The 26,389-nt window shown below is 45.5% G+C and overlaps 1 protein-coding gene across 4 annotated transcripts in view; it reads left to right on the top strand.

Annotated features, from left to right (window-relative positions):
• LOC142578869 (chitotriosidase-1-like) overlaps nucleotides 1-26,389 on the top strand; it is an 84,601-nt gene that overhangs the window by 26,572 nt on the left and 31,640 nt on the right. Inside the window, exon 7 of one of the 4 annotated variants that reach the window (XM_075688548.1) lies at nucleotides 15,194-15,291. The exons of the other annotated variants lie outside the window; for them this stretch is intronic. Within the exon in view, the coding sequence (XP_075544663.1) occupies nucleotides 15,194-15,256 (63 nt within the window). The 3' untranslated portion in view covers nucleotides 15,257-15,291. The remainder of the gene's footprint in view (nucleotides 1-15,193; nucleotides 15,292-26,389) is intronic. 4 annotated transcript variants of the gene reach the window in all.

Below are 26,389 nucleotides of genomic sequence, written 5' to 3'. Positions count from 1 at the left end.
GCGGTGTCAAAACTGTGAGTTACAAATTTAATTCTTTATTGGGTGAATTTGTGCCCAGTGAAACAAGTAACACTCAGGCACAACGATAGTGGTGAACAAAGTCTGCAATCATTGAAAACTTGATCAGTGAGTCAAGCGTGTCGGCGTTTGTACATGAGTCGACGACGGTTCCGGAGTAATCGCTGGTGCCCTCGCGTCTTCCAGAAAGTACTACACTATTCGCGTTGTACATACATTCAAATTACACAAGGTTCGTGGACAACAGACAACAGATAGGACCCTGGATAACGTTTGAGAAACTACCGATACATGCAGGCGCGTCGTGTGCCGAGCAATAACATTTACGATTTGTTATCCGGTGAAAAGCAGTCTTCCCAGAAAGATAAACAAGTACACATGTCAATACCTTTATACAGTCGACTTTCATTAGTTTAGTCCTGATGCAATTGACAATATTGTTATGTGGCACTTGCGCATGAGCGCGACAACAGTACCTTGAGGGCGAAGGAGATTATGTGGTTAAGAAGCACTGCACGAGCTGGCATTTGGCTTGACTGCTTTACTCATTGTATATATTGTATAGATAACACACTTTTGCTGTTGCTTCACATACACGTAATCCCTGTTTCAGTAATGATCGAATTATTCTGTGGGTTGAATTAAACAAGAGGCACAATGAACACTAAAACACACTGCTGCTTCATTTGGCAGTATTTTATAACACGCCCCTGAATCAAACACATCCCTACTTTCTATGTGTTTAAAGTAGTAAACTAACGTAGAAATGACATTAGAGCTCCTAAACAAGGTAGAAATCTACCATGCATACGATTTTTTGGCAATAAAAAGGTAGCATGTCCCTGATTCTGCCAATAATAAAAAGATGAAAATAGCAAACTTTAATTTGACAGAATAGAAATTTATTTACGCCTAATCTCCATTGTTATCACTCTCCGGCAGCACTTTATCACTCTCTGTCAATAGGGTTCTTTGTTTTCAAGTTTTATATTTTTTGAATTCAGTGGGTAAAAATTGGGTGCTTTATTTAAAAAGGGAAACCAAGGAGAAATCTGGAGTTATGTTGTCCGGCATGAAAACCAGGTAGAATTGTGTTTTATTGCCCAGCATTCCAAAGTTCCTGATTGTTCTGAGAAAGTTTTAAAAACAATAAATCCAAGCAATGGGTCTTATTTTAAACACAAATGTTCTATTTAAATAAGCAAAATCACTCACATGAAGATGCATTGGCAAAGATAGTTGCTCACAAATATGTGATTAACTCATCTCTACAAATCCTCATTGTCAGGCATTATTAATACATAATAAAGAAACCACATTAACAAAAACAACAAAAATAGGCATAGGTTTGGTGACCTATTCTTTACATTTTCTCTGCACTTTTTTAATACAGGAAAAAAGTATGAAAAGTGGTGCACAAGGGCAAGCACAGGAGGTGTGATGCTTTTTCTTAGAAGTGCTTGTTGATCTATATTATTAGTACTTGCATAAGGGGCGTTTCTCCATCCCAGACCTGCCATGCTTTTCATCCTTGTCTGCTGTCATCTTGTTTTACTTAGTTCCAATACAATCTCTTGCCACAAAATTAATGAAATACCAACTAGATAAATCAGTCACACTTCTTTGAACGTAAAGTAGTTAGGTAAACATAGCCTCAATGTCACAGCTACTGTTTGCAATTCACAGAAACATCAGTGCTGTGTTAGTTTGCTTCCTAGCACATTACCAGTGTTTAGATTATGTGATGTGCGGGAAATGCGATGTAATGTGCCAGTGTCGTATTGTTGCGATAACAATTATATGGACACTCCAGGCGCATTTCCGCCATCGCTGTTACTGTCTTGTTCTACTCTGATGGCGACTGCATATGGCGGAGCTGAGTGTGGCTGCACAGGCCCCATCTTGAACGATCTGCAATGGGTACAGAGTCTAGGTGTCCCAGGGCTGATAGCTTCATGTACACTGTGTTCTCGTCAATTAGTTTGTGTAGAAGTGAGAGGCAGCACAAGGGTCAATTCGCTCGCTGCTGCTGCAGCTCTTCCTTACATCAGCATTCTGACATAGAGTGTCCACAGTCATAGAGTGAGATGTGTTCATTTCATCCTGCGCACGCGTGACACCATGCTTGTTAATTTAATTAGTAGTAAGTGAATGTTTACAAGCTTATATAAGACTAAGACTTACAAATAAGACTTACAAGCTTATATAAGAATAAGACTACTATCCTAACTTTGTATAGTGTAAGAATTTATCACAATCGATGCTTTGGCTTTTGGGTGAAACTGCAACTTCTTCATTTAAGCGCAATTATTAAAAAGAGAACACGCTTTCGTTCACACAAAGTTGGCACACTCTAAATATATTATAGTTTTATATACAGCTAAACCTCGATATAACAAAGTAGGTAAAATCGGCCATTTGCTTCGTTATATTGAAATTTAGTTCGATTGAAATTTGACCTTTTGTGCAAATAAGTATAGCTGCCGATCGATTTTTCTTACACGGAAAGGGGCCGCAGAATTTTCAGAATTATCAGGCAATCAAAAAAAGCAAATTTGAATGAGAAAACAATTCATTCTGATAAATTTTGGAGTTGGTGACAAATAATACGGTTTCATGCGGCGTACGTAGACGATATCTTCTCGGTGGTACGAATTAAGCGAAGTCAGTCACGCTTTCATGTGCGCTCCGCCCCCGTAGCTGATAGCGTCGCAGGCACTGGGACGACGCTATCAGGAAAAGTGCCGGCAGCGGGGAGTGAATGCTTCGTCTGCCTCTTGTGCCAACGGGTCGCCGTAACTTGAGATTATGCAACGCCCAATACTAAACGCATTGTAAGACAGCTTATATGATGCCACGCCGCCTCAGCACGGCCACTCCTTGTGCACGAGGCAGACTACCTCAAAAGCAGGGTGCGCGCATGCATATGCGCTCAGCCCCATTTGCAGGCATGTGCAGCCACAGCTGAGATGCGGTGCCAGAAATCACAATGCGCGCCATCTTACCCCTGCCCCCCCGCCGCCCCTTGCGTGCCCTTGATTGCGTTACCGTGAGCTCGCTCCTCTCCCCCTTTTTCCTCTTGCTCCCGAGGGAAGGCGGAACCCGTGAAGGCACCATTCTTGTCTCACCCTTGAACACTTTCAGTTGCACCTAAAGCACACAGTGTGCAGGGTGTGATAGGATCTTATCGCACTTGGACTTTATACGGAACAGAATGCAGCTCCACTTTGGCCGTTCCTCTTGTCGCACGGCGCGCGATTTGAGAGGTGTGTTTGCAAGCAGCCATTTGTAATTCAGTCATCTGACTGTCTGCGTCGGCGAAAGTTTCCATTTATAGTCTCCGCATTGCTTTGCGGTGGCAGTGAAACTTCGTTATACTGAAATCGCATACAAACACACAAATTGAGGTTCTAAATACATGGTGTTCTATGGATGAGAGGTTATGAAAAGTTAAATACTTCAGTATATAGAGAATTTCGTTATATTGAAGTTCGTTATGGTCAAGGTTCAACTGTATACAGTCAAACCCGGCTATATCCAACTCGCAAAAAAACGCATATCAGTTCGATATAGAGCATAATTCGATATAAGCCTGCTAAATAATTGGATGTCATAAAAGCACATACCATTTATAAAATCACTTTATTGATTAAACTAGCTTAGTTTCGCACGACATAGTCCTGCATTTTCTTCTGCTTTGGCAATTTCGCTGCCTGCGACGCACACACTTTTCCACATTAAGGAGTCTGAGCAGCTGAGGCCGCAACTTTTCGCATTCGCGCAGAAGCACCGGACTAGTGCAAGCGCACCAATCACTTCGGAGGATGTGGGCCAAGGACCATCGTTGCTTTCCTCATTGTGCCCACTTTCACTTGTGCTCGGTACGATGTTGGCAATGTAGTCTTCGTTTTCGGGCTCTCCCGTGGTCGCGACACATCATTTGCGCTCACAAACTCATCCACCGTTGATTCAATAGCTTCCGGAAATTCTGACAGTTCGCTCCAAACTTCGGCAACACTGGCAACGGCTTCGTCGCATTCATCAGAATTTACGGTCATCACCGAGCACGCGGCAGTCGGCACGGCTGAAGCAATTTCAGATTAACCACTCGTACACGGCCGTGCGTACGGGTCAGGCGCCACGGGCACCGGGTCGCGAGTTTGGACGCTTTAGCCCTAATCTCCCCCTTATTCTTCAAGATCGTGCCGAGAGTGCTCCTCGGAATCTTGTGCTCTGCGGGGACATCCGACTTCTCACCACGTTCGACACGATTTATGATTGCGAACTTCACGACGAAAAGCAAATTCTGCCGCTTCATCACGGCAACACTGCGGGAGAAGGCCTACAAGGCGCCCACATAAACAGCGAGACAAGTCGCACTTTCGCTATCTTGCACGACGAGGGCACAAGAGCATCTGATTGGCTATCTGAGCAAGCGCTGTGGGCGGGCCAGGATCATTTTTTGCAGGGGGAGGGGAGGGGGGGGGGTGCCGACGGCTCGTCCGAGGCAGCTCGGTCGGGCGCGGTCACGGTAGGGAGAGCGGTTGGATGGAGCCGCGCAGCCGGGTTTTCTCCGCCACCGCGAGGGAAAGCCAACTTCTGGGGGCACTTTCCACCGCTTGACGTTCGATATATCGGGTGTAGCTGCTATTTTTGTTCGATGTAAGCGTAATTTTTGCTATATATACTCATTGTAACTATATCGTGACCAGAAATTGTTCGATATATAGAATAATTCGATGTAAACGGGTTCGATATAGTCGGGTTCGACTGTATACCAGTTTTTGCTTGAGTGTTACGTATACCATAGGTTATACATAGCCTATAGTATTAATAATAAATAATAATATGATATATATATTTACTGCGTGGTCACAAGAAGTGGACAGCATTCATTAGTTCTGTAACACCTCCATTGGTTTTATCCTTTACAAAAGGACAAAATTCAGTGACAAATCGAGTTTAACCTAATTTTCATAAATATTGTTTGGGGGGCAAAAATTTGAAATTATTGTGTTTTATCCAAAAATGAAGTACCTTATCTATGAACCACAACATGTACTCTGTATGGACCATCGTGGGTTTTTAATACCGAATTTATCAAACGACTCCGCAACTATCGTAAACATGATAGGGGCCCACGCTTTGACTACCATTTTGCTGGTTCGTCCTGTGGCACATGCCATTCTCCGGAACACCAAAAACATGTGAAGTGACTTGTTGCTGCTAGCTTTGCATCTAACATAACATCTTTTAATTGAGTTTTTGTAATTCAAGACTGAAAGCGGTGCTTTGTTGTCATCATCATGCTACCTGAGAACTGATACGTGTGTCACCATGGGTGCTATAACATAAAACTATTCCGAACATTTCTATTTCTATTCTGTAATCAGTCCACCACGATTGGTCAAAAAATTTTCGGGCCACCCCCGAACTTCACCTGTCTGTCATGCGAGATCACGAAAACCGCGATAGCTCCCCATCTGATATGACGTGTGCACACTGATTGGCACCATTAAAAAAAATTATTATTCCTGATTCGACACGTTTTCTGTTATTAGTTCTTTCATTATCATCATCATCATCATCAGCCTGGTTACGCCCACTGCAGGGCAAAGGCCTCTCCCATACTTCTCCAACTACCCCGGTCATGTACTAATTGTGGCCATGTTGTCCCTGCAAACTTCTTAATCTCACCCGCCCACCTAGCTTTCTGCTGCCCTCTGTTATGCTGCCCTTCCCTTGGAATCCAGTCCATAAGCCTTAATGGCCATAGGTTATCTTCCCTCCTCATTACATGTCCTGCCCATGCCCATTTATTTTTCTTGATTTCAACTAAAATATCATTAACTCGCGTTTGTTCCCTCACTCAATCTGCTCTTTTCTTATCCCTTAACGTTACACCTATCATTCTTCTTTCCATAGCTTGTTGCGTCGTCCTCAATTTAAGTAGAACCCTTTTCGTAAGCTTCCAGGTTTCTGCCCCATACGTGAGTACTGGTAAAACACAGCTGTTATATACTTTTCTCTTGAGGGATAATGGCAACCTGCTGTTCATGATCTGAGAATGCCTGCCAAACGCACCCCAGCCCATCCTTATTCTTCTGATTATTTCAGTCTCATGATCCAGATCTGCAGTCACTACCTGTCCTAAGTAGATGTATTCCCTTACCACTTCCAGTGCCTCACTACCTATCGTAAGCTGCTCTTCTCTTCCAAGACTGTTAAACCATTAGCCCTTTGCTATTGGTCAAAAGTTTTCGGGCTGCACCCACTTCGCCTCTGTCACACATCACAAAACCGCAAAAAGTCATTGCATGAAAGTGACATGTATGAGTTAAAGATGCTCTAATATGCCGATCAAAACTGAATTTTTATTTGACTAGACAGAAACTGTGCCGTTCCGAAAGAAATAGAAGATGGCTGTCTGCCGATCGCTCAGGCATTCGCTACTCGCACCTGCCGGTGAGCATGGATTTATTTGCATATTTATAGAGCCCTTTCGGCATGTATGCGACATTGGTCTGCCAACTCTTCCTTTCTGAGGGTCCGTTTTAGTGGAATTCTTAACCTTCCGTTGCACACTGCCGCGATTACATGCCACTGCAAACTAAGTAAGGAAAAGCAGACCAATTCTGGACTCCGCCACCACCTTCTTCATCCAGTTATCTATTTTCGCTGCGCTGACTCGGCCCCATCGAAGCCCTCGCCACTTGAATATGCTTCTCACCTCTTGTCAGCCAATTAGGCAAGAAAAACCGCTCAGTGTAGGCAATGTTGTTCGTTTTAAAAGCAAACAAAGGTGACCTCCTACGAACAAGGAGAGCGTTTGATTGGGCTGTTCAGACACCGCCCGATGCTTGCGTCGGCGTATACGTAAATTTGACGTCAGGAGATTGAAATAAAAATAGATTGGAATAGTTTTACATTATGGGACCCCATCTTATGATGGCTGTGGCAATTGTACTGGCTATGCTGGCTCTGGTGTATGGCTGCTGTGAACAACGTAAATGCAGTTTTGGTTTCGTATCAAATTGCATCGGGCAGGCAATTTTTAAACTATTTTTCTTGGGAAGAAAAGACACACTTTAGAATTGGGTAAATACTGTAATCATTCAATTGTGCCCTACCGTTTTCGATTGAAAATCTTGCTAGGACAAGCCGAAAATAGGTGTTTAGGGTGGTCCTCTAAGCTTTACCAAGACAGACACTGCCGCTAAAGAGGTCACTATTGGTGTCACCGTTGGGTTTGGCACATGCCTGTTGACCATTCAAGTTTGAATTGAGTGGCAAAGGCCAATTTTAAGGTCGAAATAACGAAAGTTTTGGCCCACAGAGGTTCTGTGGGCACTGGCTGGGACCTGCTGTTGGGATTGAATGAACAGAAAAATCGAAAAAACCGGAGTTAAAGAATGAGTCTACTGTATGGGGTGACTGCAGGTCATGGACTTGCCAGTAGCGAGAGTGCCAAGCTGTTTTATCATAAGGTACTCTTGCATAATTTTGTGCTTCTTTTTCTTTCTCCGAAAGATGGCCAGTAATGATAATTAAAAAAGTTGTTAACAAGCAATGTGTCTATTGAACCACCTTTAAGGCTCAAGGTGGCAAATCCAGCACATTCACTGTTGCTAAATTTGTGACTTACAATGCCAAATGTTGCAATTTCAATGCTTTGCTTGCCAGGAATTTGTGTTAATCGTTTTCTCTACGGCTGTGTAATCGCTGCAGTCAGACTTCATTTGAAATTAAATATTTGCTCCTTTGTTTCTGAACAGAACTTTTTGCTGCACCCAATCCGTTGGGGAAGTGAAAGATATTTTGTTTCTGCATACTGCTTTTAAAGGGAGCAAGCGGGGATTTTTAGATGCGTAAGCATTTCTGTGCCTACTCAATGAGGAGACCCATCCGTCTGTGAGGTAAGACGAATGGCTATAAAGAAATTAATGTACTGTAAAACAAAATAAGTTTGAAAGGAAAAACCCGCTATGCTAAATGCCCACACTTGCAGAAGGTGAATATAGCTGAACCACATGAATGTGTTGTACCGGAGGTACAAAACAAATGTTAAAGAAGAACAGTTTCTATGCAGGCTTTGTTGAAGGATTTGGTGATGGTGGAATAAAAGAGACACAGTTTCGCCTGAAAGGCAAAGCATCGATTGCAATAGCAAATTAGTGGACAGCTAGCTATACGAAGTAGGGGTAGTCGTTTTTTCGGCCGTATAAACTTGTAAACATAGGCATACTAAATAAATTAACAAGCATGGTGTCACGCCCACACAAGCTAACATGAACACATCTCACTTGATAACCGCGGACGCTTGCTCTCAAAACGCTGGGGCGAGGAAGCACAGCAGCAGCAGCAGCAAGCGAATTGATTTTCGTGCTGCGTCTCGTATCAAACCGAACTAAATCACGCAAACACAGCGCACGGCCAAGCTCTGTCTTTGTCGCAGATGGCTTTCAAAATACAGCAGTCCGGGCAAGCACGTGTGGCCACCCGAGTCGCCTGGAGTGGAATGCGCCCCCCTCCCTAACTTCGCTCTGGATCCTTGCGTGTAACAGAAAACTGCATGCTTCCTCCTCACTTCCCTTGATTGCGTGTGCGAGATCAAGCCGCGATTGCCAACTCACCCTTGCACGCTTTCACTTACACATACAGCACATGGCACACGGCAACAATTTTTCTGCCCATGGACTTTATACGGAACCTCACAGCAATGGCGACACCTACAGCGATGGCAGAACTGCGCCTGGAGTGTCCATATAATTGTTATCACAATAAAAGCCATCTCTAGGACCACATGTAGAGCCAACTTGGAGCATTGTAAACATCAGGAAAATTTGGGAAAATTTAATGCCAAACACACCATGTCCCCGATGCGTTTCGGCGGTCGTGGGATGGGCCTTCCGTTGGGGTGTTCCTTCACAGATCAAAATGCCACTGATCTCTGAGGGCTCATGTGTGAACGGGCAACACTCTGGATAAGCAGTAAATGACTTGATAAGGATGATAAGGAGTGATGAGGGGTTATGTGGGTCTCATCACGGTTGATAAAGGTTTGATGCAGATGGATAAGGTGCTGAAGAGCGATAAGGGCTTATAATATTAGGATTGGAGCAATGTTGATAAGGTTGATAAGGATTTATAAGGGTGGGATCGAGTACGATAAGGTTGACAAGGACCAATAATAGTTCATAAGGGTTGTATCATGTCTGATATGGATGATAAGGATCGGGTCAACTGCGATAGAGCTGATGATGACCAATAAATGTTGATAAGGGGTCAGATTGAGTCCATTAAGGTTGATAACAACCGATAAGGGTTCATAAGGGTCATATATAGTCTGATAAGGTTGATAACGCGTGATAAGAGCTGTTAAGTGAACACATGTCAGATCAAGTTTAATAAGATTGATAATGGCACTGGGCTGCATGTAGGTGAGCAAGTGGCACAGTGTTTATGCATACTTACACAACTCCAGTGGAGTTTCTGTGTAAATTTTTCTCATGCAATTTCATGGCAAACAAAAAGCTGCAGGATGCTGATGTGGAGAATGCTAATAGATTTATAGCCTGTGTCTATCTCAGGTATGTATAAGTAAAGCACATTGATGGCTATAGCCCGTCAGTGCTATCCTGTGAGTTGCATTGTTCTGGTCCTTGCTTAGCTGAGCTTATCACTGGCTGTATTTGTCCAACCATCTACAATTTGAGAAGCTGTTTACCAAATAGAAAGGTGTAATCACGACTATTGCTTGGGAGGGGATTATTTACAGTAGAACATCATTGATACATTCCCGTTATGTACATTTTCCTGGCGCCAACGTTCACAATCAAGAACACAAAAAATGGCCAAGGAGAGTTACGTTCATTCTTTACCGATTCATACGTTCCCGGAAAACAATTTTTCGGCACCAACGTTCAGTAAGTCACCAAACTGCGATCGTATGATTTGTTTTCCGGCTGCCAGATTCCATGTAAACAATAAAATGCACCAGGCGCACGCAATTGAGAACAGTATATAGCTGGCCGCCGCGGCAGCTTCACCGCAGTGCTTGCCCGCCCGTCTCACATGAACACGCCGGTGCACACTCAGTTTTTTATTACGGTACCAGCAAATCTTCTCCGGGCTCGTTGCATGCTGCATTCACAGCTATCACCGCCAAACCTATTGCAATAAGCATCTTTGCCTATCTGTTTCACAGCGCATATTTCGTAGTGCCATTGGTAGCATACTGCATGCTTTTAGTAGGCGATAATCCAAATGCGCTGCCGTTCCCTGTGCCGGCGGCACGATATGAGCATCATGTTTCGCTTTGGTGGCATCCGGTGTCGCCCACCAGCTTGATTTCGTTTCGGTTACCCATTGCCATCTTAAAACACCACGCAATAGGAAAACGACAAAACATGTCTTGGGCCGCAGGAGCACCACCAGCTCAAAGCGCGCCGGTATCTCATGTTGCAATGATCCGCGCGACGCTTCGCATTACGTGGATGCCAACAGTGGTTGAGTCTGTCAAATTTTTTCAGTTACTTCGGATCGTACATTTTCCTGATTAGTACGTTTTTTCTCCGTTTTTTTTTCAAAACGTAGGAACGAGGGTCTGCCATACTGGGTCGTCTGTTGTAATGGAAACAGACTTTGCTGTGGTAGTTATTACAATTCTGTCACATCAGCTGTATTACTTGAACGCATGGACACCACTTGCAAGACATGTTGCGTAGTGATGTTAGCCAACTAACAAAATTCACTAATTAACCTTGTTATTAATCACTTTAAAGTGGTCCTGCCCACACAGGAAAAAAAAAGGAAATTGTCACAGTTAAAGTGAAACAAAATATTTTGTTCAAAGTGGCACGAATTCAGGTGTCCTACCTGCCAAAAACCAGCTTTGCTGAAGTGGCACATCTGGGGGCTGTGCCACAATGGCTCCCGGTGGCTGTGTGGCCGACCATAGTGAGCTCGTGGTGTTACCATCCATCTCCTCAAGGGTGCAGCCAGTGCTTCTCCGCCATCCAAGAAGGGCTCATCAACCTCTGGGCTGGTGGGCTCCAAGGTCTCGTTTTACAAGGCGAGGCTTTCTAAGCAAACACATCACTTGCAAGAGCATGTGTTCATTTGCTTCTTGCGAGGTGCTGGACGCAACACTGAGTGTGAAGGTGCAATCAGCAACTAAGGCGCAGTATGAATCCATCGACCGCTCCATGAACGAGAAATCCCGCATTATGGCACCCAGAAAGGGCTTCGTGAGCTAATTTTTCATTCTTGAACACAGCATAAAACACTATCAAAATGGACACACAAATCTTTCAGTGGAATGTGAGAAGACTTCTCAATAATCTTGAGGATATCATAGAACTTGTCCATAAATATAACCCAAATGGGCTGTATGTTCAGGAAACACATCTGAAGCCTGACAATGCTGTTGCCTCGTACGGAAGTGTAGCAATAGTTGTAGATAAGTCTCTTGCTTGCCAGAATCTTTATCTCCAGACGTCCCTTGAGGTAATGCCTGTCCAAGTTGATCATCATCATCATCATCATAATCCTCCTCCTCCTCCTCCTCCTCCTCCTTTTCCTGTTTTATGTCCACTACAAGACGAAGGCCTGCCTCTGCGATCTCCAATTAACCCTGTCCTGCGCCAACCGATTCCAACCAGCGTCCGCGAATTTCCTAATTTCATCGCTCCACTAGTTTTCTGCCATCCTCGACTGCGTTTCCCTTCTCTTGGAACCCATTCTGTAACCCCAATGGTCCAACGGTTATCTAACCGGCGCATTACATGATCTGCCCAGCTCAATTTTTTTCTCTTGATGTTAATCAGAATATTGCCTATTACCCGTGTGCTCTCTGATCCAAACCGCTCTCTTTCTGTCTCTAACATTATGCCTAGCAATCTTCGTTCCATCGCTCTTTGCGCAGTCCTTAACTTGTTCTCAAGCTTCTTTGTCAGTCTTCAAGTCTCTGCCCCATATGTCAGCACTGGTAAAATGCACTTAGTGTACACCTTCCTTTTTAGTGATAATGGTAAGCTTCCAGTGAGGAGCAGACAATGTCTGCCATATACGATCGAACCATTTTTATTCTTCTATGAATTTCCTTCTCGTGATCAGGGTTCCCTATGATTAGTTGACCTTGGTAAGCGTACTCCTTCATAGACTCTAGAGCTGACTGGCGATCTTGGAACTCTTGTTCCCTTGCCTGGCTGTTCATCATTATCTTTGTCTTCTGCATATTAGTCTTCAACTCCACTCTTACACCCTCTCTGTTTAGGTCCTCAATCATTTGTTGTAACTCGTCCCGCATTGTTGCTGAATAGAACAATCTCATCAGCAAATCGAAGGTCGCTGAGATCTTCGCCGTCGATCCTTACTCCGAAGCCTTCCAGTCTATTAGCTTGAATACTTCTTCCAAGCAGACAGTGAATAACATTGGAGAGATTGTGTCTCCCTGTCTGACCCCTTTCTTTCTAGGTATCCTCCTGCTTTTCTTGTGTAGAATTAAGGTAGCTGTGGAATGGAAGGTAGCTACGTCAGTAGATATTTTCCAAGGTATTTATGTAAGCGTTCTGTCCTCCTTGATTACGTAATGCCTCTATGACTGCTGGTATCACTACTGAATCAAATGCTTTTTAGTAATTTGTGAAAGCCGTGTAATGAGGTTTATTGTACTCTGCGAATTTCTTGATAACCTTATTAATACATGGATGTGGTCCATTATAGAGCATCCCTTCCTGAAGCCATCTTGTTCCTTTGGTTGACTTATTTCCAGTGTTGACCTTATTCTGTTGGAAATTATTTTGGTAAATATTTTATATAATACTGGGAGTAAGCTAATGGGTCTATAATTTTTCAATTCTTTAACATCTCCCTTTTTGTGGATTAGTATAATGTTAGCATTCTTCCAGCTTTCTGGGACCCTTGCAGTCGATAGACACTTTGTATAAAGAGCCGCCTGTTTTCCCAAGCATTATGTCTCCTCCATCTTTGATTAAAGGGAAGCTGAAGAGTCTGTAGAATTCAATAAGACGCTCATATACGGATGCGGGAACTTTATAAACCATGCAGGTAAAATTTTGGGGGGATTTTTCACTTAGGAGCGACGCAATCGTCGGTTAAAAGTGCGCTGTAGCTTCCCCCCCCCCCCCCCCCCCCCCCCCCCCGTTGAGCGCCGCGCGCTGCTGACGCTGACGATGCGAGCGGAGACCGAAAACCGTGGCGTAGTGACGTCAGCACTGGTGTTCCGTTCCTTCGCAGTCTCCGCGACCGTGCCTGACCGGGCTTATTTCTGCGTGCGTGCCGTCCTAATCTGCTTCGCTCGACCCTACATTCATTTGTTTGTGTGTATATAGGAGTGGTAGTTAACGTGCACAGCATCAGTTGAACTTGTAGGCCGATCATGCCAGCGTTCTGTGCAGCCTACGCTTGCATGAACACCAGTGGCCACGACGATGTTCCGATGTTCCATTAGTTCCTGCAAGACAAGAAGCTTTCAGCTAAGTGGGAGGCTGCTGGGAAGCGAAACAACTTCAATCGCTCAAGAACAACATTGTTGTGCTCTAACCACTTCCGTGACGATTACTAATGGAGTTTATCAATAATGCGTGCTTTGGGTTCTCATTCGTGTTAGCACGCTGAACGGAAGGTGCATGTTTATCTCCCACCCTTGACGCAGGTTTCATCGCCAAGCGCCGCAAATTTTCTATTCGTACATGTGTTGTGAAACAGCCTGCATGCAGCTACCATAACGCAGTGCAAGCGTAAAGTTTGCATGTGTTGGAAAGTCTTCTCACGCCAGGACGCTGCGCTCCCCCTTCTCTCGCACACATGGAGAAACTGGCCATCTCACGTAGCTGACGGAATTCGCCGGTTACGAGTAGCATGCGGATGGCGCGCTGATGAAGGTTATATACTACACGTGCTACAACAGTTGGTAAACTTTTCCCGTGTTTAAACCGTCTGTGTAGATTGCCGACAGCGTTGGGGCAGCGCACAAATGCCGAAGATCGCATCACCACTTACGTTCTATGAGGAGGCATGCAGGAACATCACACTACAGTTGTTTGCCCGGATACGTACTCACTGGAACGTTGAATGCAGCTTAGCAAAAAAAAAAAAAAAAAAAAAACATACTCGCCAAAGACAATTTCCAACACAAGGAGATGCTAACACTTTGCCTTCGTTCACGTGGAAAGCAGTGCTTGCACCAGCATTTTTTGCTTCTTGGAGAGGCCGGCTCTTCGCAATCGGCTCGTACATGTAGGGAGTAAAGTGTAAACCCCTTACAAGTGATCTTGCACGCGACAGCGCGACAAGTGAGGCGATGGCTGTCGCTTTCACTCGTCGCCTGCGAACCGAACTCCACGCGAGCGATGGCTTTGAGCGACGACTTCCCGGTATGAGGGCAGCAATATACACGCCGAAACTAGCGTGACGAATGCTTTATCAATTTAAGTTGATGTATTTTACTGAAAAAGCAGCATAAAATATTTCTGAAGGTCTTGCACTAGGTTCTTATTCTTGCACGTGTAAAATTCAATAGTTTGCTCGTTCCATGCGACAAACAGTAGTATTTGAGATATGTACATCCAGTTCCGGCTTCGCACTATTGGCTAGTCGCTCATAGCACTTCCGGGCGACGAGTGACGAGTTCTAGATTTCTAGAAACGTGCGATCGAGCGACAACACCGAGCGATCTGTTCAAGCGACGGCCCGTTTTGTCACTCGAAGCCGTCACCCGTCACCGTCGCGCTCAAAATCGCTCTCGTGGAGTTCGGACTTAACCCCGAACTCCTGAGAGAATCGCAAGCTTTCGAAATTTTCCATGACCATCTCAGCAAAACAGCACCAAACTACCTTGCACCGTGCTTCATGTGTAGCGGCAGCAGTCGGTCCGGATGAACACCATTGTTGACGTCACGAGGCGCCCGACCAATCACAGGCGGAAACGAGGCGCTCGAGCTGGGCGTGTCTGCTGCTGCACTTTTCGTCGAAATAAAATATGTTTGCGCTTTCTTTCGCTCAATTTCAATGTGATATTCGAATTCAGAGGGGTGAAAACTACGACGTACTGCTCTTCACTCATTTTTTCTGGAAAAGCTTTCAGCTTCCCTTTAAGTCGACCGTTATTCCAGCTTCTCCTGCCACTCTTCCTCGTTTCATGTCTTGCAAGGCCCATCTGACCTCATCGCTAGATATAGAAGGAGCCTCTGCAACCTATTCATTACGGCTTTGAATGGAGGTACCGTGGCCCCTCTAGGTACTGTACAGGTCAGTATAGAATTCTTCTGCTGCTTTTACTATACCTTCGAGATTCCTGATGATATTACCCTGCTTATCTTTCAGTGCATACATCTTGGTTTGTCCTATGCCAAGTTTCCTTCTCATTGATCTCACGCTGCGCCTATTTTTTACGACTTCCTCAGTCTTTCTCACTTTATAATTTCGAACCTCTCTTATTTTCTCCTTGTTGATAAGTTTTGACAGTTTCACGAATTGACAGTTCTTTGCCGTTGCTTTATAAGGTCTTTTGTTCCTTGGGAGAGCTTGCCTGCTGGCTGCCTTGGTGCCTTACCTCCCACTTCAATTGCTGCCTCTGAAGCCAGCCTAGCTAGTTTCATTCATTACCTCCATGTCATCATCTCTCTGTTCTAAGGCTGCATATTTGTTTGCAAGTACCAGCTTGAATTTGTCTGCTTCTATCTTTACTGCATCTAGGTTGGCCTGTTTCTTCTTGATCAATGTTACCCTTTCTCTCTTCAAATTGAGGTAAATCCTAGCCCTCACTAACCTATGATCACTGCACTTTACCCTACCTATAACTCCTACATCCTGCACTATGCTGGGATCGGTAGAAAGTATGAAATCAATTTAATTTCTTGTTTCACCATTAGGGCTCTTCCAGGTCCACTTTCTGTTGCTACGCTACCTGAAAAAGGTGTTCATTATTCGAAGCTTATTATTTTCTGCGAATTCTACCAGCATCTCTCCTCTAGCATTCCTAGAGTCAACGCCATAGTTTCCAATTGCTTGTTCACCAGCCTGCATTTTCCCCACTTTTGCATTGAAGTCCCCATTACTACAGTATACTGAGTTTGCACTTTCCTCATTGCTAATTCAACATCTTCATAAAACTGATCTAGTTCATCATCATTGTGACTGGATGTTGGAGCATAGGCTTGTACTACCTTTAATCTATACCTTTTATTGAGTTTGATTACGACTACAGCTACCCTCTAATTAATGCTGTAGAATTTGTCAATGTTGCCCGCTATGTACTTAGGGATTAGGAATCTTACCCTGTATTGCTTCTTATCTGGGACACCTGTATTGCAGAGGACATGTCCGTTATTCAGCAGTGTATAAGCCTCACCAGTTCTTCTAATCTCACTAATCTTCAACAAATTAATAGCAATCTGTTTTATTTACATACTGCCTAATTACAGTCTACACTCGTTACAATGTACCAGCATACAACAGGCTTTCGGATAAAATGGACCATATTTCAGCCTTAGTTTGTTCTACCTATTTTATTAAGGCAGCGAAGTTCGCTCTTAACGGATCGTGCTACAATGGACTATTGGCTACAGCGGACAAAATTAGCGGCAATTTCTTTAAAAAGCATACTTATAAAACATACTTTTGCCGTGTCGACATCAGCCGACAACTGACTTGCAAGGGTCGTCGACGATCGCAGCTAAATATCGCGTGCGCAAGGGAGGAAGGCGGGGCGGAAGCGCGCTGTCTTTCACACACGAGGCATGGGGGGGGGGGGGAGGGTCGAGGCGAGAGAGAGGAAGTTCTACTCCAGCGGCTGCTGCTTATGGTGCGGCCACCTTATTTTGAGAGTGATTTGCGATGTGGACAGAGTGCGCGCCTGCGTGGACGCCGTGTCTTGAAGGCGATCTGCAATGTGAACAAAGTGTGTGCCCGCACGGGCCTCATCTTCAAAGAGATTTGCGATGTGGACAAAGTATGCCCAGTGCTGGTAGCTTCGTATACCCTGTGCTTTCGATGTTTAGTTCGTGTTGAAGCGAGAGACAGCACGAAGGTGAATTCGCTCACTGCTTTTGATGCGCTTATCTGGCTTCATTTGCTACTGCAATCGATGTTTTGCCTTTCGGGTGAACCTGCGACTTTTTCTTTGTGTTTTACTTTGGATGTTTGTGACTCACTCTTTGTAATATTACCAAGTTGTTAGGCATCGTGGCTAAAGTTTCCGAAGGGAGGTGTTTCAGATATTGCGAACTTCGAATAAAACAGACGTTTTTTGTCAGGTTATCAGGGTCAGTTGTAGTGAGAATCGACTGTACCAACTTAGCAAAACAGAATTCTACAAGCTGATTGAGAAGCTCCCAGAACCATACTTGCTGGTGATATCAATGCTCACAGCACTTTGTGGAGAGATTCTCAGTGTGATGCCAGGGGTCGACTTATAGAAAACTTTCTAGTAACCTCTGTTGCGTGCCTCTGTAAAAAAAAAAAAAAAAAGAACCCACCTATTACAATATCCACCACAATTCAAATTTCGTCCATAGATTTTGCAACTGGCACTGCAACCCACCGTCCTTACCTAGAATGGAATGTCGTCATGAATGAATTTGGGAATGACCACTTTTTCTATAACGCTGAACTTAATACAGCAACATGAGAGTCCACCTCAGGCTCCCCGTTGGAAACTAACATCGGCTGAATGGAAAAGTTTTAAACATTCAACCTCCTTAACACAAGATTTTATGAACAATCTTAGTATTGACGCTGCAGTAGCATATTTTACTGCTTTTATTCTCAACACAGCTGAAAAATTCATTCCCCAAACGAATGATCTCTCATCTAAAAGGCAGGTCCCTTCGTGGAATGAGGACTGCAGACTGGCACAAAAGGAACAAAACAAAGCATGGGGCGTACTGCACCACTCCCCGACTGCAGAATATCATATAGAAGTTCTTTTCATAATCATATGAGGTTCTTTTACAGCCCACTTCATCATCCACTCTACATCAGTCCTCCTGCACACATTTCACTGTGCATTGGTCATCCCCTTCAAGTCCCCCGTCCACGTGCACACACTACCACTTTTGCCTCATCATTCTTCCCACGTTCAGCCTCGGACTGGAATGGCCTTCCACACGACATCGCCGCAATCACCTGCCCATCCATGTTTTAAACTGTATAATTAACATATTTACCAGCGAGCAAACTTGTATCTAAACAGCTTTTCCTTGTGTATTTAATTTCTTTTATTAGCTACCCACCCCTTATTTAATACCCCCAATCCTGGGGGCTTTTAATGTAATAAAGTGAAGTGAAGTGAATTCAAACTTGTAAAATTGCAGTGAAAGTGCACACGATGACAGGCAGGGAGGGCTAGCTGGGAGAGGTTTCTCTCTGGCATAAAATGTTACACTCAAGAGTCCAAAGTATGGAATGGCCTAAGAAGGCAAAATGGGCAGCAAATCTGCCCATTGCCCTTAGTTGATGACTAAGGGAATACCTTGGAAGCCCAGGCCGGCACTCTTGGCGAACACTTCGAGTGTATATCAAGTTCGATACATTACTTAATATCATTCCTTAAATACAAACAAGTAGCAGAACTTAAACCACTGGACCGTAAATGCTGACTAAGTGAACTGTACAACCATCCTTGTAATATTGCCAAGCTGAGAGCTGCCTTGAGCATATGTAGGAGGTATGCACTGTGAGCTGACAGAATCACGTATGACATGATTAAAAACTTACACACCAACACACAGATGACACTTCTGGGACTTTTGAACTCTATTTGGATTGCCAGATACCTTTCATCCGCATGGAAGGAAGCTATTGTTATTCCTGTTTTGATGCAGGGTAAAGACCCTTCCTCGGTGGAAAGTCACCACCCAATAGCTCTCACAAGTCGCCTTTGTAAGCGTTTAAAAAAAATGATGAATTGTTGACTTATACATTTCCTTGAACGGAAGAAAATGCTCAATTCCTATCAGTGTGGCTTCAGAGAAGGGCGGTCCACAACTGATCATCTTGTGCACATTGTTACAGTTCACTTTGAGCGGCAATGAATGGAATGAATGCCAAATGCATGGGGGACACGGCGTCCCAAACCGTGATGCTCGTCAACATGAACAGACTTGTCCGTAGTGTTTGTGCAAGGGGAGTATGCGTGGAATGTGCAAATCCTACTCTCCTCCTTCGGACGCTCAACCCCTTTCCGCCAAGGATGCAAAAGAAGATTCAGCGCCGAATGGATAGATTAGCGTCGGAACGTTGAGCAATGTTTTGCCAGACACTCAACCCTCACAAGCCACTGTCTCACATTTGGAAAACGGTGCAAGGTCTGCGTTGCCTTCCGGAACAGCGTTTTCCATTCAAGGCGCTCGCGCTTTTCCAAGGGCGGCAAGACATTGATGTTGCAGAAGACTTTTGTGCGCAGATGTCAGACCATGCGACAGGTCCAGATTCTCCAGCCCGAGATGACGTCCCCCATTCCCGTGATTGCCGCATGGACCTTTCCTTTACAGTGGAGGAGCTCGAGGCGGCACTAGCTCTCTGCAGGCGCTCATCATCTCCGGGTCCAGATGGTATATCATACCGTGCCTTGTACTATCTTGGAGAATCCGCACGGAGAGCATTATTGAGTCTCTACAACACCTCATGGCAGGAGGGAAATGTTCCTGACGAATGGAAAGTGAGCTGCCTGGTGCCAATCTTGAAGCAGGGCAAATCTCCGCTAGAGCTCACCTCTTACCGCCCAATAGCGTTGGCCAGCTGTGTAGGAAAGATAATGGAACGGATGGATCCTTGGCCGCCTGGAATGGTACCTTGAACACTACAAGATTTATCCGAATTCCATGGCTGGTTTCCGACGTGACCGCTCTTCCATCGACAATGTAGTTGATCTCGTTTCATATGTCCAGCACGAAAGGTCCCGTAAACGTTTATCTGCAGCTTTATTCTTAGATGTGAAAGGGGCATACGATAACGTATTACATGAGGCCATTCTCGACGCTCTTGTGACGGTTGGTCTACGTGGTCGAGTATTATTGTGGATTGCAAGTTACCTATCTGCAAGATCATTCTATGTGTTAACTGACGATATGGCCAAACTACGCGACGCTATACCAGCAGGGGCGTTCCTCAAGGCGGTGCTCTCAGCTCGACGCTATTCAACCTCGCTCTTAGTGGGCTTGCTGAATACTTGCCAACTACCACCAAAATTTCAATATACGCAGACGACATCAGTGTCTGGACTTCGGCAGTCACACGTCCTCAGATACGTGCACGGCTTCAAAGAGCGGCTACTTTGACAGCGAGCTACTTGTGCGAACAAGGTCTCAGTATATCACCAGAAATATGCGCCCTAGTGACATTTACTCGCAAACAAATGACGCCTTATGTCATCTCAATCAATGGGCGGACCATTTCCTACGTCAGAACCCACACATTTCCTGGCGTAATTATCGACCGAGACCTCTGCTGGAGCCCGCACGTGGCCTACATGAAACGGCGTCTGACAGGAACCTCCCAGTTGTTTAAATACTTGACAGGAAAGACGTGGGGGATGTCAGTAGATGCAATACTGAGACTCTACAGAGCTCTCTCTCTCGGTTTTTTAAGATATAGTCTACCTGTACTGAACAACACCTGCAAGACAAATATTCGTGTTCTGCAGGCAGCACAAGCTCAAGCACTCAAGAGTTTGTCTTGGTTTGCCCAGATGCACGTCAACTGAGGCAACTATTGCGATTGCTCGGGATCATCCAATGCAAACTCACATCACGGTGGAAGCCCTGAGAACGCAAATCAGACATTTTGCACGTGCTCCCTATCACCACCTTGCAACACTACATTCAGACAGGCATCAAGCATCATTCTCTAAAACTATCGTCAGGTACAACGACAAACTTCCCTCAGGCTTCACCGCTGCATCTAAACCATCAATAACCCCCTTGGTGCCTTGTCAGCCCCACAGTCCATCTCAGCGTACCAGGAATCGGGAAAAAGTCTGAGCTGTCGTCGCCTGTGCTGAAACAACTGTCTCTGCTTCTTCTGCACGAGAGGTACGCAGACAGTGCACATATTTATACTGATGGTTTCACAAACATCCAGTGTTCGTCCGGTGCTGTGGTTGTCCCAGCAAGAGGTATTACTATCAGCTTTAGGACTGACCACCCAACAACATCTCTACCCGCCGTGGTTGCTCAGTGGCTATGATGTTGGGCTGCTGAGCACGAGGTCGCAGGATCGAATCCCGGCCACGGCGGCTGCATTTCGATGGGGGCGAAATGCGAAAACACCCGTGTACTTGGATTTAGGTGCATGTTAAAGAACCCCAGGTGGTCGAAATCTCCGGAGTCCTCCACTACAGCGTGCCTCATAATCAGAAAGTCGTTTTGGCACGTAAAACCCCATAATTAAAAAAAAAAAAAAACGACATCTACATCTGCGGAACTAGCTGCTCTTCGCGCTGCACTTTGTTTCGTCAGTCGGGAACCACCTCGACTATGGTCAATTTTCAGAGACTCAAAGGCAGCCCTACAATCTGTGCTATCAGCTCTGCGTCGCGGGCCATTCGAACAGCTCGTGCTCAATATTAGATACCTACTCCATACATCACATGAGAAAGGACATCACGTGACATTTCAGTGGCTGCCAAGTCATTGCCGCGTCATAGGAAATGAAAACGCCGATAAAGCTGCTCGGACAGCTCTTGAAGACACACAGGAAGAGGCCATACCACATTTGCGGTCCGACGCAGCCAGCAGACTTTGATTGCTTGCACGGGAGATCACGCTCTCTCTATGGTGCACACCAAGCAGTCAGACCAACCGGAGCAATCGTCAACACGACCTGCCCTCCTTGATGCATCTCTGTATGCCAACTGGACTCTGCCGAAGTGAGGCCACCCTGCTTTATCGCTTATGGCTAGGAGTGGCCTTCACAAAATCTTACTCGTTTCGCATTGGAATGGCCGACAGCGCTCTCTGCAATGCCTGTCTTTGCGAGGAGATGCTGGAACACATTCTGTGCGACTGTCCTGAATGTAATGTTCAGAGACAGTCCATGGCATCCGTTCTAGCGCACCTTGACAATAGACCATTGTCAGTTGCAACCATTTTCACATATTGCCGACAGAAGACATCGGAGCTGAAGGTGACGAAGGGACTACTTCGGTTTATGAAGGAGACGGGCTTGGACAAGCAGCTGTGATAGTGATGTCACGTACCGCGCAAGAGTGACAGACTCTAACCAACGATGTGTGTGCCGTGTTATGTGCTCTCTACCTCTTCGCCCAATCTTTCATCCCCCCCCCCATCCCGCTCCCATGGGTAGGGTAGCAAACCGGTTAAGCTAAACTGGTTAACCTCTCTGCCTTCCTTCTCCACTTTTTCCTTCCTTCCTTCCGCCAAGGGGCGGACTCCCCACGCACCACTCCGTCTGGCTTGCCCCGATGTGTCCTGACTGCCGTCTGCAATGGGGGCAACAGAGAAGGAGAATGCCCGGATTGTGGAGGGTATAAGAAAGCCAGCGAGCCACCGTGGGTCGTCGCATTTTCTCTGCCCTCGCTTGGATGCAGCGGCACGCACACTGAACGTTTTAATATTTTTTTCTTTGCAGCGCACCGCTCACCTACAACGATGTATTAAGCTTTTGTTATTGGTTTTTACGTCACCTCGTCTTCCCTGCCGAACCCTCTCCAATGGTCACCCTGGTTCGAGCTCCAAGCAGACGCTGTTGGAGACCCACCAAACCCCATCCCCTTAGCAGCATTAAAAAAAATATCCATGATGTATTCGTACATAAACAGTTTTTTTAACCAATATTTCTTCATAAGGGGAAGGCATACAATGCCATGGAATCTTGTGAGACTTGTCGGGAATGGGCGTCTGTGTAAATATGCTAAACATAATAGAAAGCTATTTGTCTAATCCTACCTTCCGTGTCCAAATTAATTATGCATTGTCGCATCCATTTATACAGGAAACTAGTGTACCCCAAGGAGGCGTGCACAGCTGCACACACTATATCGTTAAGGTGTACACACTCTGTGATTCATTACTACCAGCTATTTTTTATTCTGTCTACATATACGAAATACAAATAGGTTTCAAATCCTGTAACCTTTCAGTGTGCGAGAGACAAGCACAGCAGTGCTTGAACAGGGTGTCTAAGTTGGGAGATAAAAATGGCTTTCATCTTAACACCCACAAAATTTATTATGTTCTTTTTACGGGAAAGAGAAGCCTGGTTCCTGTAGTGTAGAACTGTATGGACAACAAATACCTGTGAACAAAGAACATAATTTTTAGGCATTATACTGGACACCAAACTTACTTTCATTCCACACATAAAGTATCTCAAGACAAAATGCTTGAAAACTATGAACTTACTGAAAATTTTATCTCACACAACATGGGACAGTGACAGGAAGTGTTTAAAGAACCTTTAAAAAAGCCTCATTCAGTCATGATTGGATTATGGTGCTGTGGTATATCGCTCTTGTCACCCCGGGTGTTTTACTAGTTCTTGTCCCTCATCTAGCTATCCGCCTGGCCACTGACACTTTCAGAACAAGGCCAATTGAAAGTTTATACATAGAATCAAATGAGTGGTCACTCCATGTGTAGAGAATTTACACCAGCTTCACATATTTTCTCAAAGTGCACTCTAATCATGAGCATCTGTGTTCTAAAACCATTAACGATTTGACGTGTGCTACACTTTTTTTTTAATGGACCCTCTGTGAGACAGCCTTTTTCACTTTGTGTGAGGGAGCTTCGCATAGAAATGGATGTCCCACTCCTCAAACATAGCTTAATGCCTCCAGCTATGCTATTAATGCCTTGGGAGTGGCAAGTGATAGAATGGGATATATCTTTTGTAGAAGTTACAAAGCCCACTCCAGAGCCTGAAATCTGAATGCTTTTCCTTGATCTTCAATCGAAGTACTACTCTTGCTCTGAATTCTACACCGATGCATCAGTCACATGCTGGTGTATCTTATGTGGCTGTTGATCCCTCTTTCTCTGAATCTGACGTATTGAACCCCCAAACAATCATCTTTACTGCAGAAGCCGGTGCAGTATTGTCTGCAGTGAAACACAAAGAAATTGAAACTTGAGATGGCAATAATATTCACGGACTCATTAAGTGTAGTAAAAGGGCTAATGTCTTTACAAAAGCACAAGAATCCTGTTTTTATTAAGCCTTACTCTTGTGCAGCATTTATTCATCTCGCAGACATATGATAACATGCTGGTTTCCTGGGAATAGAAGAATCAAGGGTAATACGCTAGCAGACGAAATTGCCACATCTAATGCATCGCAAGCTAATCCTACCGCTGCTGTCCCTGCCACAGATCTGAAGCCTTTCCTTTGAAGGAAACTGAGACGCCACTAGTAACACATGTGGGATGCTGAAACAAATAATAAGCTGCACGTAATTGAGCCACAGTTAGCTTTCTGTCCCTCTGCATTGAAAACATGATGAACTGAAGTCCTATTCTATCGACTCAAAATAGGACACACATACGAAGCCCACAATTTTCTTCTGAGTTCTGACTGGTAATGAACCTCCAACCTTTGGTAGATTGGGTGAGAGGCTGACCATCCTCCACGTCCTCTTGGAATGTCGGGGAGCAGAAGCTGAGTGAAAGAAACACCTACCTCCCCGCAGGGACGTCTGCGTCAGCGGGCGTTTGGTGTGTTGCGACACCACGTACCCGAGCACACGAGGGTTGGACCCTCCCGCGTGTAGCCGTGCGCGGCTTAGCCGTGTCTGGGGAAAGGGGGATCCTGGGGGTTGAGCCGATGCCGGGTGTTTGGACCTTTAAGGCCCCCCGGCGGAGGCAACACACCGCTTTGGCCTCTGCTTCACATAGACGGCACCCCCGGACTGACCCACCCGGGGGAAATCGGTAGTTGCCTTTTCCTGTCTCTCTCTCCCTACAACCTTCGTCTTTTTCTTACTTTCCACCTTTCCTGTCTCCTTCTCATTTCTTTATTACTTCCGACTTTCCTGGCAGCAAGGGTTAACCTTGTGTGAGTAGCCAACCTTGGTTATATCATATTGGGTTATAGCGGCAACGTACAGCTGGCGTTTGCAGGCCCTGTTTTTAGGCCCTGCAGCGTCCCCTTGTTGGGCTCCATGGTGGGTGGCTGGCGTTGCTGCCGAAAACTACACGTCCACACATGGCTACTTTCTTCCCTCCACTACCTGATCGTCCTCAGAAAAGAGGGCGCACCGATGAAGTCTTTCAATTTTTTAGCCGCCAAAAAGAATCGTTCCCGCGTTTCCATGTCATCCATTCTGCAAAAGCAGATAAGCCAGTACGAACAATCTCACCCTTCCTTGTTTCCAAGTCATTGACTGAAGCCTTTGGTCCTGGATATAAGGCGTCGCGGATGGCAAGCGGTGATCTCCTCCTGGAGCTCCACGATCAAAAACAATACGAAAAATTGTCAACACCAGTGTCATTTGGGGAAACCCAAATAATTATAACCCCGCACCGCATGATGAACACCACCCGTGGTGTTGTCTCCGACGATGACTTGATGGAGCTCACTGAGGCTGAACTCTTGGAGGGCTTCAGTGACCAGAATGTTATAAATGTTAGACGAATTAAGATGAGGCGAGATGGAAAAGAGATCAAGACGAAACACCTGATACTCACGTTTGGCTCAAGTGTCCTTCCCGAGTCCATCGACGCCGGTTATATCAAACTTCGTGTTCGACCATACGTTCCCAATCCTCTCAGATGCTTTAAGTGCCAACGTTTCGGCCACAGTTCACAGAACTGTCGAGGCCGGCTGACTTGTGCCAAGTGCAGTGACAAAGAACATTCCTCAGAAACGTGCCAGAACACTCCACATTGCGTTAACTGTGATGGCGAGCATGCCGCATACTCGCGCGCCTGCCCGTCCTGGAAAAAAGAAAAAGAAATTGTGACCATAAAAGTAAAAGAAAATATCACTTTCAAAGAGGCACGGAGGCAGGTGTCATACCTGTCTAAGAGCAGCTTTGCCGATGTGGCGCGTAAGGGGGCAGCGTCACAACGGCCTCTGGCGGCTGTCCGACCCACAAGCAGTGAGTCGGCAGTTACGCCATCTGCCCCCGCGGCGGTTGCAGCTAGCGCTGCTCCGTCAACACAGCAGGGGGGACCATCGACCCCGAAGGTGGGCGCAGCTGAGGCTGCCCAAACCTCCCCGGCCCCTCCCAGCGCTGGCAACAGCCGGTGCAGCCAAATACCGCAGGGTGCCCCATCGACCTCCGGGCTGGTGGGCGCAAGGGTCTTGCCTTCCGAGGCAGGACTCACTCGGAAAACTTCTCGCTCTCAAGAGCATGTGTCCGGCGCCTCGCTAGAGGCAATGGAGA

Source organism: Dermacentor variabilis, chromosome 1 (genome assembly GCF_050947875.1).
Source record: "Dermacentor variabilis isolate Ectoservices chromosome 1, ASM5094787v1, whole genome shotgun sequence".
In the NCBI taxonomy this organism is placed as follows: domain Eukaryota; kingdom Metazoa; phylum Arthropoda; class Arachnida; order Ixodida; family Ixodidae; genus Dermacentor; species Dermacentor variabilis.
The sequence above is the reverse complement of the archived record's forward strand: the minus strand, read 5'-3'. Positions and strand labels throughout refer to the sequence as shown.